The sequence below is a fragment of the Hoplias malabaricus genome, chromosome X2, assembly GCF_029633855.1.
Source record: "Hoplias malabaricus isolate fHopMal1 chromosome X2, fHopMal1.hap1, whole genome shotgun sequence".
NCBI classification, from domain to species: domain Eukaryota; kingdom Metazoa; phylum Chordata; class Actinopteri; order Characiformes; family Erythrinidae; genus Hoplias; species Hoplias malabaricus.
In genome coordinates this window covers 18,373,323-18,387,711 of record NC_089819.1, presented here as the reverse complement: position 1 = coordinate 18,387,711, position 14,389 = coordinate 18,373,323, and the positions used below count along the sequence as shown (strand labels likewise).

The window sequence follows — 14,389 nt, the reverse complement described above, 5'->3', positions numbered from 1 at the left end:
TTCTCACCAGTGTGTGTGTGGATTGAGTGTTCTGAGCAGTGTGGATTGTAAAGCGTCCTTGGGTGTCTAGAAAGGCGCTATATAAGTGTAAAGATACATACATACATACCAATCCACCTACCAACGTGTGTTTTTGGACTGTGGGAGCACCCAGAGGAAACCCACGCAGACATGGGGAGAACACACCAACTCCTCACAGACAGTCACCCGGAGTGGGAATCAAACCCACAACCTCCAGGTTCCTGGAGCTGTGTGACTGCGACACCACCTGCTGCACCACCGTGCCGCCTGTATTATAAGTTGACAATACCTAATGTTTCTTACATGAAAACTTGTATTTACTTTTTTATATTTCCAGCATTGGTCAGATAATTTTATACATAACAATATACAGTTCAGTTATATTATGGAAAATATCATGGATTAAGGATTCTTATTGGAATAACATGGCTAGGTAAGGAACTGACACTTTGTCTGCTGCTATACTCACTGGGTCATTCAGTGGTACATATACAAAGAAAATTCTAAGTGGTATACTATAGGTTGCAATTTGTATGGTGAAATGATATACCAAAGAAATGTTGGATTTATTGTATGTATTACACCTGTGATGCCTGTTAACTGCAATAAATGCTCTAATGGTGTTCAAAACACATGCGGAAAAATATAATGCAGGTTACTATAATGGCATGGTGTTATTACCAAGAATTCATACAGCTAACTTTGTGATGAGTTGGTAAAGGAACTCTTTATGAATCATAAAGATATTGGCAATCAAATTTATCTTATTTAAGGAGAAAACCTTTATACATTCTAGGAAATTTTCTTTAATAAAAATAGTCAAAGGGCGGCACGGTGGGCTCATACACATTCCTGCCGATGCCAATACATTCATTCATTGTCTGTAACCACTTATCCAGTTCAGGGATGTGGTGGGTCTGGAGCCTACCCGGAATCACTGAGTGCAAATTGGGAACACACCCTGCAGGGGGCGCCAGTCCTTCGCGGGGCAACACACACTCACACCTATGGACACTTTTGAGTCACCAATCCACCTACCAACATGTGTTTCTGGACTGTGGAAGGAAACCCACGTGGACATGGGGAGAACACACCAAATTCCTCACAGACAGTCACCAGGAGCAGGGCTCGAACCCACAACCACAACCCCAGGACCTGTGTGACATCAACACTTGCTGCACCACTGTGCCACTCATGCCAATACATAACTTAATTAAATGTATGTTTTGAGACTAAAACCATCTGTATTAGCTTTGTGGAGAAATATAACATTAATAATGAATAATTATCATAATAAATTAATAACATTATTTTCTGCAGGATTTGGCCAGTAGCGGGTAAAAAGTCTTCTTCTAGAGAACAATAAATACATAATAAATAAATGCATTTGAATTATGCATTTATTTTTTAAATCTAAGAATATTTCAGGTTATATGAGACATGATATTTTGAAATTAGTTCTAATGAATGCAAATGATATGACAGGTTTCTGCCACTCATGTACATGTGCATTATAATGCGAGTATTTTATATTAGAAAGTTGTCAACTGTTTGAGAAAAAGAGGCTTTTGTAATGCTAGTAGATATAATATTTGTATTTACTTACGTAATCTTTTAACGGACATAACTGTAATTCTGAAGTGTATAGAGTTACTTATTGGAAGACGAAATGCCTATTTAGCATTCGTTGAATTTATTTTAAGTAGTTGTATTTAGGACCGTTTAAATTCGCAAATATCGAATAAGCTTCTAAAAAAACCGGGTAGCGAAAAGGAAGGAATGGACCGCGGGTAGTAAGACACACCTTCAGAAAGGAATGGCTTCTTGTCACAAACTGAGCTGTGTCTTTCTCTCGGAGTCAGTTGAGGGCGACAGAGGGAGGTGTGCTTCACTGTGTCCTGAAATTTCCTCAGAGTTCCTCCTCAACTTACTTGGCTCCTTAGTCTTTTAGCGGCTCTCTCGCAAGGCTCTTGTTTTACAACTCAGAGAGTCATGGCTGTACTGAACTGGACTTAACTCTTCCGAGCTTTTTCACCAGCGGCTAACGGCATGTTTCTCAAATGGAGTCCTTCGTTTCGCGGCGTGTTGTTGCTCATCTCCTGAAGGAACAAGGGTTTGCTTTGGCACTTGGGAAGGGGCACGACTCGTAGTGTCCACACTTTTACCGTTGTTTGTGCCTCGGTAATTTTAATAATCATTTTCGAGCTGTTTTTTCTGGAATGGAAATATTCTACCTAAGCCTGTCATGTCTTGACAAACACTCCCAAGAAAGAATGAAGTAGTCGCGATGGAGACGGAAAATGCCCCGTACTCCAAACTCAAACCAGCTGGAGTCGGGGGGTGAGTAACTCTCAAAGAACACAATTTAAAACCTCTACTCTAACATTTATCTACATTCTTGACTTCTATAGTGTGTAATATATCCCCGTTTCATAGCGTTCTCCTCATATTACTTTGTAGTCAGACATATTTCTTCTCCCTCAGCTGCTGAATGAGAAAGTAGAACGCTTTTAACCACTGACAAGTACTGTAAAGTTTGTATTGAATGAATGAATGGATGTAGCTTAGCCTCTTTAGCCAGACTGCCCCCGCAGGTCTCGCACATTTTGTCAGTTTATCGTACGAAGAAAAGCTCCGACCTCTTAGTCTGAGGTAAAATTCTTACATTTTTCTAAAAGTAGTTGTTTCAAATATTTTTTTTATCTATTAGTAATTAATACCTATGTCTAAAGATTACGTGAACTGTGTGCTGTTGTCGGTTAGTTTCCCTACATCAGGACCTTCACCTGACACACATCCATATGAACATTGTAGGGATGCACCGATATGTGAAGCGAGGGCCGATCATTAATACTCGATATTTTTCGTGAAAATAACTGATAATGACGAAAATGTAGAAATTAACCTATGGACATCTAATACAGTTATTACTATTAATCATTTAATATTTCATTGCTGTTGTTTAAAAAAATGTGTAGATGGAAAATCATTGATTTTAAGTGTAATTTAATTAAAACAGATTTTTCTGTTGGTCCATTCATTATAAAATTTTGACACCGTGTAAACAGCAGCTGGCAGTTTTAATGGATTCAAATCCACAACACTGAATAAAATGTAGGTATATATTGTGTGTAAACCTTCTCTTATTCCAGTGTGTGGAATGGAAGGACTTCATACTTTCGTATGTTCATCAATCTTTTTCCATAGTATGAAGTGCACATGCTGTTTATTTCACACTTTTTCATAGAGATAATATGGAAAACTGAATGTAATACTAGCAGCAATTGATGTTGCTCATATTCCTCTGGTCCATTAAGGGGTTGATGAAATAGACCACAACCATCATGACATATAATTTAAGCACGGGTTTTGTTACATGTGGCTGAGAAGTTTGAAACTATAGCAGTGTTAATGTCTTCTTATTGGCTATCTTGTGAGAATATGCGGATGAGATTGTTCAAGGAAATTACTGAGGATGAAAGGGAAATTAATACAGTATGCACGAGGATATAGCTACAAAAACTCAACATGCCAATGGAATGGAAAGACATATGCCATTGGCTTTTTCTCATTCATAAGCATGCTGACTATTCCAGTGTGAGCCTCAGTAGACACATTAGAGACTGAAACCAAATGCACTCATGGAAATACATGTGGATTTATTGATAATTACGCCAAGTGAATTGATTAACTGTAAGTAAAGCATTAGCCTGCTCTTTTACTAGGTCACTGCCACTTGAAGTGCACATCAGGTTGCCTCCTCTTGGCTTTCTAGCTGATAGGTTAGGAAGGGCTGACCTGCAGGGAGGATCTTGAGATTCTGGATTCTGAGCATCTGATAAGTATCTGGCTTCTCTGAGAGCTGCAACAGCTGTGAGAGCTTTAGAGTAGGAATAGCTCCTTCTGCTGCTGCTGAAGCTGCTCCTTCTTCTGGCACCATATGCTCCGGGCCCTGAAGGCAGGTGGATCAGTATTCTTGGAGAGTGTTCCTGGAGAGTGACTAGGTTTGTAATTCGGACGAATGCGTCCTGCTGCGGCGCAGCCTGGAACAGCGTGTGCTCTGGACACTTGGGAGAGATCGGCAGCTAGGTAGCGCTTGTTGGTCCCTCTTGCGCAGCTTGACCTCTGTGACTTTCCATGGGTTTTATTAGGCTCTTTTTAAAGGCATTGTTTCCAGAGACACCTGCTGCTAGCATCCTAGTGCCCAGCTGTGGGCTGTATTAGCTGAGTAGGTAAGTGTCCAGTGTGACGGCACAGTATCATGTTTGTTGACTGACAGTGTGACATTAGTTGAGTGTGTGGGTGAGTTATACAAAACAATTACTATTACCCAGCAGTAGGTCCAAAAATGTAGGCTACATAACTTATGATTTAAGAATAACTCAGTTTGCTTTGTAGCTTGGGGATTTAGCAATTAATGTTATTCTGAAATTAAAATAATTTTTTATTTAACTTGTCAGATCATGTCATTTATTTTTCATTTTATGACACTTGAAATGATTTTAGATTGTCACTTAGCATGTTGAATTTAATAAGTATCCTGTTATATAATGATTTTACCCCAACTCCCATCATACCCACTTGTCATTGAATTTAAAATCTCTGCCAGCCCAAAGACCCTCCCTGGTACTATGTTTTGCATGAAAAATCATCACATTATGATTTTTAATTTTGCTTCATATTATCAGTCCAACTCTACAAGTGTTTCTCATTCATTGCCCAGCGTGCATGCGGATGTATCATAAACAGCTGGGTTCTCATTTGGGTCAAATGCACACATGTGACTAAATATTAGACTCCCGAGTTATTGTATGGAACACTGAAGCCAAGAGGTTTGCATCGTATGACTCGTACTGTTTGGAAATTCCTGAATTGTTTTCCCGACGCCAGATATGATTGCTAGCTTGACTGTAGCTTTTGTTGTATGCCTAAATGTTTGTACTGTGTTGCATTTGAGTGATTTGTGTACTGGATGTCATGGTTTTTGGCAGTCACTAGAGTGGACAGTAGTTTGAGGACATTCTCTTAAAGTTTCCTAAATGCCAATTTCCAGTTTGTTGATACAGAGGATCTACAGTTAAATTCCTTGGCATTGGTCTCTGATTGAGGTCTAAGACTTGCTGAAATCCTAGAGTCTGTTGTGGTTCAGAATTTGCATATTCAGCATGTTTTATTTTAGCTTACTGGCCTGCAAGACAAGGGAGAGAAATGACTATCATTTGCGGCTTGAGATTCGGAGAGACTGAAGCAGATGGAGTGTTAATTTAGTGTTTTAAAAAGTGTCAGAGTTTATCTAGGATCATTCCTGTCCAGCGAATAACTCGTTTGTTTGTTTTTACAGGAGAACTTTATTACTCTGCACATTCCTCTGCTGTACTTGCTATCTGGGGCTGGCACAAGTACAGTTTGAAGGTAAGATCTCTCCTTGTCTCTCTTTTTTTCTTTTTTTTAAATCATGCATTGTGTTTCTATTTTAACATTTTTACATAAATCTGTTTACATAAGTTTTGTAGTCATTTAAATAGCAGAATATAGCACTTTGTATTCAGTCATTCAAAATACGTTTTTGGACATGGTGAACTCCACATTTATTTTGTAGTTATGAGTAAGGATTATTAGTCAAGGTCTACTATGAATTTTCCTATAATTACTTATATGTGAGTTTGGAAGGGGTTAACATACTAGGAATAAAATGAAAACACAATCAGGCTTGATTATTCCCTCCTGAACTTGGCCTTTATTCCTGGTAACAAAGTTAAATGACACATGATGGACAGTGATGAGATCATTAAAATAAGCCTACCTCTAATATTACAAGTTTATTAAACTTTTCCACGAATTGGAGGTTACAGAGACAGCCAGTGCTACTGTTTTTTTCTGTAGACTAAGGTGGGTTGTATTTGCCAGAGCTAACAGTTATTTGATTTATACAGAATCCTCAGATCACTGAGACAGGTCTGCTGTGAGTCTGTTTGCTTAGCTCTGGAGCTTTAAAAGCCTTCACTTCAGCACTGATATGCCATTTGTCTATCATTGGCTCATCTGAAATCAGGCTTGTGCTGAAATTCGGATGGCAAGTAAGAAAGCCAACCTGGATTTTCTAGGCTTTTGTACTAATGAGTGTATCCATTCAGACATATTTACCGGTGCGTTGTTTAAAATATGGCTGGGCAGTATATTGTTTGGTCATCGTTACCACAATATTGACCTTTACAATAACAATATTGCAGATGTTTGAAATGTGCAGCTGATATTCGATCCATGGAATGAAGCTTTCCCTGACAACAACTGGTCACAAAAATAGCTAGAATACTTTGTTTTCCACTCATACTTTTTCTCACTGCGTTAACTCATGTTGCATTGCTCTGCTCACCACAAGTGGGTGTTGCTCTGACATTATGGAGGCAAAAGGAAGTAGTTGGTAAAAGGAAGTATGGAGAATACTCTCTCTGGAAAAATAAACCTACATCTTATGTAACAATATTGAAGGATTCCTTAAGATATGGCAAACCGTGTTTGGGCATGATTAAAATGTTCTGGTTTGGATTTTACCTTGTGAATTAACAACACTTGAAATGGGCACTTAATAATTTGGCGAGATCTGAAACACCCTGGTCTGATCTTGCCTAATTGGCTTAGTGCGTTGATTAGGGTGAATCCCATTTCTTAATTTTTCCCCTTACCCCTTGTTTTTAGGTGTTTTCTCACAAGAGCACAAAAAAAGCAGCTTTAAGCAGTGCTCTGCTGCCAGTCTGCAGCAATATCAGAGATACAGGACTTTAACATAGGTCACGATGCCTTCTGAAATGTTACACAATCATATATTATCAACCACTTCTCACCAATTAAATTTGTTGCTGGTGGAATAAACATTTGACCAGACGTGTGTTTTTTATTGCCACCAATTTGCAGTCACAGTTTTTTTTGAGCCCACAATAAATTAGATAAATATTCTGACAGATATTGTCATTTGATTTATGATTTAATTTTTAGTCATGCAAGCAAGAGACCACTTTTAAGGTGCAGCCTGCAAAAAAACACTAAAGATTCAAGACCACCACATCATGAGTAGCGAGTGCGTTATGGGGTTTTGTTACCCCTCAGTGTCTTCCTGAGCCTTTTTCATAGAGTAATACTCACAAACCGCTGTGAATTCATAGTTTGTTGACTGGACTGGATGGACTGGACTGCTACTTTCATTTGGCTATACACTCGTTATTTAGCACCTGTGGTGCCTTTCGTGCCTCAGGATTTGAAAACTGTTCCATTATAAGACTACACCATACCTTCCCTTGTTGTATATCTGTTGTCTCAAACACAGTATATACTGATATCACTTATGTGCTGCTTTTCTTGAAGACTGAGATACCCAGCATTACTCCTGGACATTTGTTCGCATCACAAACATGATTTCCCTACGTCTAGTGCCTTCTTGTTGGTGGCGTATATGCATGGGCCTTGAGCCATTTGTGGTTGTTGGGAATGTCTGGAGCATGACACTTCTGACTGGTCTGCTTTCCACCATGGCTTTTGGGTTGATCAAATTTACCCGCTCCTGGCCAAATGCAAGTGAATTTATGAAGTGGCAAATAAATCTGACCAAGCCACAAGCCACAGTGGCAGGTTAACAATTTGGCAATGTGCTAATTTCCCACCGTACTTCTAACTCTTTGTTATATGAAGCTGAATTCAGATGCTTATTCATTGTTTTTTTTTTTTTCTCTTCACCATATAAGGTGGAACTGGAAATACTGAGACATTGGCAAAACATTAGCAATGTTTTATGCTTGTTATGAAGTAAAGGGACAAAATGCAGTGAAACTACATGAAACTTACTTGGTCGCTTGTGCCGCCATCTTGCCGCTGATTCACAATACTCTGTTCATAGTTTTTGTTTGAAGTGTGCCCCTGAAAAATCTGTTTCAAGGTGTATATATCCCTATTTTAAGGCTTAAATTAAAAAAAAACTTAAATAAAGAAGCCAAAGACAAATTAAGATTACTTTTTTATATATTCTTTCTTCATATATAAAAGCATTGGTTATGTTTTGCCATATGCCAGTATGTTTTCAGTTCAGTCATCGCACTTATGTAGTCTACTAGAATGTAGGCCTATATGAATGTGCCATGTCTACATATTTGGATTGATATATGATTGATTAGAACCTACTTAGGCATTTGAGAGGTGCATTTGCCATGCTCATGTTTGTATTAGTCGAGTACTTCAGGCTACCTAATGGACTTCCAGCCACCCACTGAGGTTCTGTCATGTCATTGTGTTTCCCATGTGGAATCGCTTCATCCATTAGAACAAGCGTATTGTGTCTAACATCCCTTAATACTTTTTATCTTGTACATGCTCCTTCGTATGCTCTGCAGTCTCAGATAACAAAGGAACAATACGTTTTCTTGTCAGCTGCATACTGCTGGCTCGGCTGGTCACATGACTGACCACATGAGAAGAAAGACACTTCCCCAGCTGTCAGAGCTCTGTGAGCCTTGCATTGTCATCAGCATGTATAACCCGTTGCCAGCTACAGTGAAGTTCAGGGCGTCCTTCAAATGCTTCTTTAAGCTCTGATGGAAAGTCCGGCTCATTGCTCGCTGACAGCAATTAACAGAATTAAAAAGCTTTCACTGTTAGCGATTGTGTTTTAAGCAGCACTTCATGAAAGATGGTTTTGTTCTGCTTAGAGAGCATGTTTGATGGTTTTTCCATGTGTGGGATAGTTCATAGAGCACGCTGTCCCACTCCAGACTAGGATCTCTCTGAGTAACCCCCACCCCCCTCCCCCTTAAACCCTGAGTGACTTATGATCAGACCGTCTTTGTAAGCTACAGCCAGGGAGTTTCTGGAATGTTTCTTTCATTGCTGGCCTTAATTTTGATTTCATATAGTTTACAGTTTATGACGTTTCACCTTCAACTTATGCATGGTTCAGGGCCGAAGAGTGCTTGGCTCTGACAGAAAAAAGGCCTTATAGGTCAGTGACTGAAGATTTATTAGCTTTCGTTCTGTTTTGGTTTGACTTCTGGGACTTGGAGCAGCTACTCAGTTCTGATGCTGCATTGTCTTCTTTCAAGCGCATCTACAGTCTAGTCTCTGTGGAACATCAATGTCTGCAGCTGGACCTGCAGCCCAGATGCTCTCCTCTTTCTGCAGGGCCTTCAGAGTTTCCCAACATTTCGTGTCATCCATGACTCACTCAGACAGAGCTCTGAGAGCTGTTCTGAATGTAGCATGACTGGCCGATCCCCACTCGTGTTCCATTGCTACGTGAGGTGTAACTCCAGGGCTCCAAGTTTTAGTTTCACAATCACGTCTGATTTATTAGGCATCTGGATGGATTGTTTTCTAAATGGACATCAGGTGTTTCTTTCTAGCACATAGTACTTGTCTGCCATCTCAGAAGTCACTTCATAATCGATCATAAATGTAAACAAATCATCATTTGGTCATGGTTAAAATGCTTACGTATGCTAAATTATAACTGCAGACATGGCACATTCCAGTGCAGAGACATTCATCTGTTTGTTTTATGGCAATGTTAATGTTCTCACCAAATATTCAACATGGAAATTATAAATGGTTCAGCTGTGGTGTGTGTGTGTATATATATATATATATATATTAGTTAGTTCAATATTCTTACTTTGTTCCTTGTTCTTTGCCCAAACTTTGTTACTTGTCACTGCTTTAAAAATGGCCAAGGTCTCCCGGGTGGCTCCCACTGTGGTAGGCCTTATTTAAGTCTGTCTCGCTTTTTTTTTTTTTTTTGCGCACACTCAGCGCAAAGCTCTATTCTTTTCCATAGACATGATTACTGCCTCTCCTGTGGTACTTTCTCTAAAGGTTTTCAGACACAGACACGTATATCTGTTACATAATCTCCTGACCATTTTCTGCCTGTTAAGGTTGGACAGTGATGTATGGCTCAGAGCCGATGGAGCACGAATGGGCCTGCTCATTGACAGTGTTTTGCCATGTGCTTTTCATTTAGCCTCACAGAGGGTAATCTGCAACTGCCAATTTTTAGCCGGATTTCTTTTAACCATGATACTTTTGGGTAGTCATCGGCTCTGATTAGGCATAATGACATTTTTTTTTTTATTGTCTGTGGGTAACATGCTACTGGGGTCCAAGAATTGCCAGACTTAAGATGGATGATACTGGCTGTTCCACTGTGCTTATTATTCAGAAATGTTTTGGTTCATTTGCATTTAAATGAGGGAATGGTGCAAGGACATTCAGAACAATTATTGCTTTCCCCTGGATATAGTATTGTTCTGTAACCTTGGAGATCTAGTGTCTCATTTTTGTTGTTGAAGTACAGAATATGTGGATTCCGTTTGACATTTTATTAGAACCTTGTTCAGTGATACTACAAATGTGTAGTGGAACAAACTGGATTTATTTCAGACACTGATGTTCTCTTAAATATATCACTCTTCCCTTGTGCTTGTGTAAAACTCATTGCAGCTTCAGCAGTGTTAATATTACTCACTTATTTGTTTGTGTTCTTTTTAAAAGCTATGAAATGAATGCCCCAAGTAGGGTCCTTTTTTTTAAGACTACATTCGATTCCCTAAAGTCTATGGTCTTCTGAAGAACTAGTCTTGTAAATAATAAGCAAGTGTAAAAAGTCCACCAAAAGCTGTGAATAGCTTCTATGTAATGCAAAGCTTATTCACCTATCCTAGAATCAGATGCCCAGACCAAGAACCATTCCAGAACCATTGCTTTAAATAGGTTTAAGGTCCGTATATTTGAGTTGCAGCTGTGATCCTTTCACAATAAGCAAAAACCTGGTACATTTTGTGAGATGTTATGCTATATTAATCTTTCTGGTCTTTTGTGTAATGTCTGGACCCTTCTGCTTTTTTCTCCCCCCCCCCCAGATGTGGATATCCTCCAGAAACTGGGCCTGGTTGGAAAGAAACCCTCCACAGGGACACGCTCCACTCCACAGGGTGTCATCCCTTTCAAATCAGGAGTCATTCTCACCCAGCGTGCACGGATCGAGGTGCCCGTGAGCTCTTTGCTGCCAACACTGCGCACAGAGTTCACTCTCATACTCAGTGTATGCTCTCATCGCATCAACAATGCCTCCCTCTTCACTGTGGTGTCAAAGAGGAAGAGACTTCAGCTAGGGGTGCAGTTCATCCCTGGGAAAATTGTAGTATATGTGGGCCAAAAGAACTCTGTACATTTTGATTACGACGTCCACAATGGCCAGTGGCACAACCTGGCTTTGGACTTCCAATCTCAAAAGGTTACTTTATATACTTCTTGTGGGAAGACAAGTGTACATGCAAATTTGCATTTTAAAAATGAGGAAACTCTGGATCCGGAAGGCTCCTTTCTTCTGGGTAAAATGAGCCACAATTCTGTGCAGTTTGAAGGAGCAGTCTGCCAGTTTGAGATTCATCCTTCTGCCAAGGCAGCTCACAACTATTGTAAGTACATTAAAAAACAATGCAGGGAAGCTGACACCTACCGACCATACCTTGCACCCCTTTTACCGCTCTTACCCCTGGATCCAAATATCTCTGTCACCCTTCAGACCCCCATTGCTGTAACTGAGCTTGTCAACAAAGGTTTTACCCCTAGTCTGTCTCCAACACGTGGTAAGACAAGGATTAAGTCTGAAAGCCATGGCAGTCTTAATTCTTCAATCCAAGCGACATCACGGACTGGTTCCTTGGCAGTACATGGAACTGTGCCCCCAAGGACCATCAAACCAACTCTCGAACTTCCGGTACAGATCAAAACACCTGTGGTTACTGCCCCTCTTCGGACCAGTGCACAACCAACCATTCCCAAAGCTACACAACCCAGTAGCCCCACCAAGAATGTCCCTATGGTAACGACTAAAACCCAGAAATCCAAAGGGAACAGCATGTCCCTGTCAGCCAAGCCAACGAGAAAAAAGCCAAGTGTCCCACCTTCTGCACCTACCAAGTCAAGGCCGTCTAGCACTTACACCCTCGTACCCTCTTCAAAGAAGCAAGTGACCACTGTAACTGTGAAAAGATCTGTGCCAGAAGTGACAACCATTTTGTCCTCAGAGAAAACCACTTTTATCTCAGTCACCCCTGCGGCCACTGATGGTTTCCAAACCTTTGACATGGAACCAACACAGTTTTCCCTTTTAGCTGGATCACCTGGATTGAAAGGAGAACCAGGACCACCGGTAAGATGTTATGATTAACCTCCTTAGAAATAAAACCTACGCATGCCATGCTATGTTGGCTGATACTAATATTAAATGTTTACACTAATACATATATGAAATAGGACAAGTTTCACTAATTATTTACATGGCACAAAAACGTAACAAGGACTGTTGTTATACTGAAAATTAGCACTCCTGAGATTTTCAGTATGAATGGAGAGAAATGAGACCAGTGCAGGTTTATGTGAAGTTTCCTTTCTAGCGATCTGGTTTGAAATAGTCTGGCACATAGAAAATCTTTGTCAGTCTTTGAATGCATGCTCTGCAGGATTTTCGTCATAGCAATAGATTATTTACAGAGAATGTGAGAGTTCATAGGCAGTGGATCAGTTTTAAGACGGGGTCAAAGGTAAAAGAAAACATTGTAAACATTAGCAGACCTACAGATGATATTAAAAGATTTCCACCACAAGTGACTTTAATTATTTAACTCATAGCTTCTTAGACGCTGCTAAAGTGCTGAGGTTTTGGCGATGCTGATACCACTTTTAATATGCAGCAATCAGATAGTAGTTACTCTGTATTTAGTTTGATTTTGTCATCTTTTATTTCTTTAAGTATTAGCAGAATTATTAATTATATAACAGTATATATAAATCACTGCGCTTTCCTGCTATGGTGTATTAAACTGTGTTAAGGGGAGGAGCATTTTAGTCCATACTTTCAGGAGAATAACATGTTTGACAGATTTTATATATATACTGACTGTCACTTAATAGATTCAAAAGGAAAAGACTTCAATCCTAAAAGTTTATATAGAGCTGTAGGGTTACTCCCTTTGTGCTCATAAAACGATTCGTTGAATAAGGAGCACCTGCTGAGGGAGTTGCTCTTGAAAACATAGGACAGTACAATGTTCAAATACTGAATTTCTTTTACAGTGTGAAATGTTTAAACAGTTTTTAAAATGATAACAAGCTATGTTCAGCCTGTGACAGACCATCAACTATGGCATGTAGATCATATTTTCCTTCCCTAGACTGTGTCTTATGGTAGCCAGATGGCAGGCTTAGCACTTTGCTTGTTTTTAAGAACCTGTTAAATGTGAGTTATTGGCCGTGGCCTTGAGCTCTTGGCGTTGATTTAGGGCCCAACTTTGATTTTCTTTTTGGTATTAAGTGCTGCTCAGAGCCCAACATTGATGTAGCACTTGTTCACTGGGTTTTGTTTACTCTTTCAGGACTTAATACTGTGTATTAATCAGGGATTATAGAAGTAGAAAAATACTTGGATGAAAAGAGCTGTGCTGGAATGATGGAAACTCCTGCGGTGTCATCAGTGGCATGTCTGAAAGTTTGGTGGTCTTGGTTCCCAGCCTGTTTATGTAATCCTTTGAAAAATGGGCAATGCTGCTTGGCGGTGTTTCTGGCCATAGCATACTTACACTTATTTTCCCATTGTAAAATGCTTAGGTCATTGGGCATAGGGTCAGGGAGATTTGTGGGCCATGATGACCACCTGATGTTGCTCAAGTCTTGTTACTTTTTTACTTATAACATTTGGCACTGGGTTCCATTCAAGCTGTGAACCCACTAAGAAAGAAGCATAAAGAACTGTAACTTTTATAGGACATTGTAGAGTATTGTAACAGCTTGTTCTTCTGTAATAGAAAGCTTACCAAAAGGTTGTAAATTATAGCTGTGCTGAGAGCAGTGAAGGCCCAGTGGTCTTTGAGAACACCGTCAGCTGTTCATGAAGGCCCACCACAGGGTGGATCTCAAAACTCATAATTGATGCCTCTGGGATTACTTTGACTGCAGGCTGGTTTCTAACAAAAGCATATGTGTACCTGTTGGCAGTGATGGTAAATCTGAAACCAGCTCAAAGTAATGCCAAAAGGAAATAATGATGCCTGTGTTAGGTTTTAAAGCCTTTTCAATGAATGGTTCTTTAAAGATGCTTATAGTAAATGCAAGTTTGTAAAGTCAGACATGAGGATTTTTTGAACGACTTCCACATAATCAAAACAGACTGTAACTATTGTTTTTCTATTTTAAGGCCTTTTATTTCTAAGGGTCAAGTTACTGTTAAAAACTGTGTAGTGAGTTGTCCGGGATGATCTATGACTATTGTAAAATTATGTTTTTATATCAAGAAGAAATATTTAGATTTTTTTTATGCAGTGTTACAGTC

General features: G+C 39.6%; 1 protein-coding gene across 2 annotated transcripts in view; it reads left to right on the top strand.

Annotated features, from left to right (window-relative positions):
- Positions 1-1,896: 1,896 nt before the first annotated feature.
- The window catches only part of LOC136676686 (collagen alpha-1(XXVII) chain B-like), an 87,458-nt gene continuing 74,965 nt past the window's right edge, over positions 1,897-14,389 (top strand). For both annotated transcript variants that reach the window (XR_010796311.1, XM_066653863.1), the window contains exons 1-3: positions 1,897-2,361; positions 5,363-5,433; positions 10,920-12,214. Coding sequence is in view for 1 of the 2 variants with exons in the window: in XM_066653863.1 (XP_066509960.1) it covers positions 2,309-2,361; positions 5,363-5,433; positions 10,920-12,214 (1,419 nt within the window). In the remaining variant the exon portion in view is untranslated. The remainder of the gene's footprint in view (positions 2,362-5,362; positions 5,434-10,919; positions 12,215-14,389) is intronic.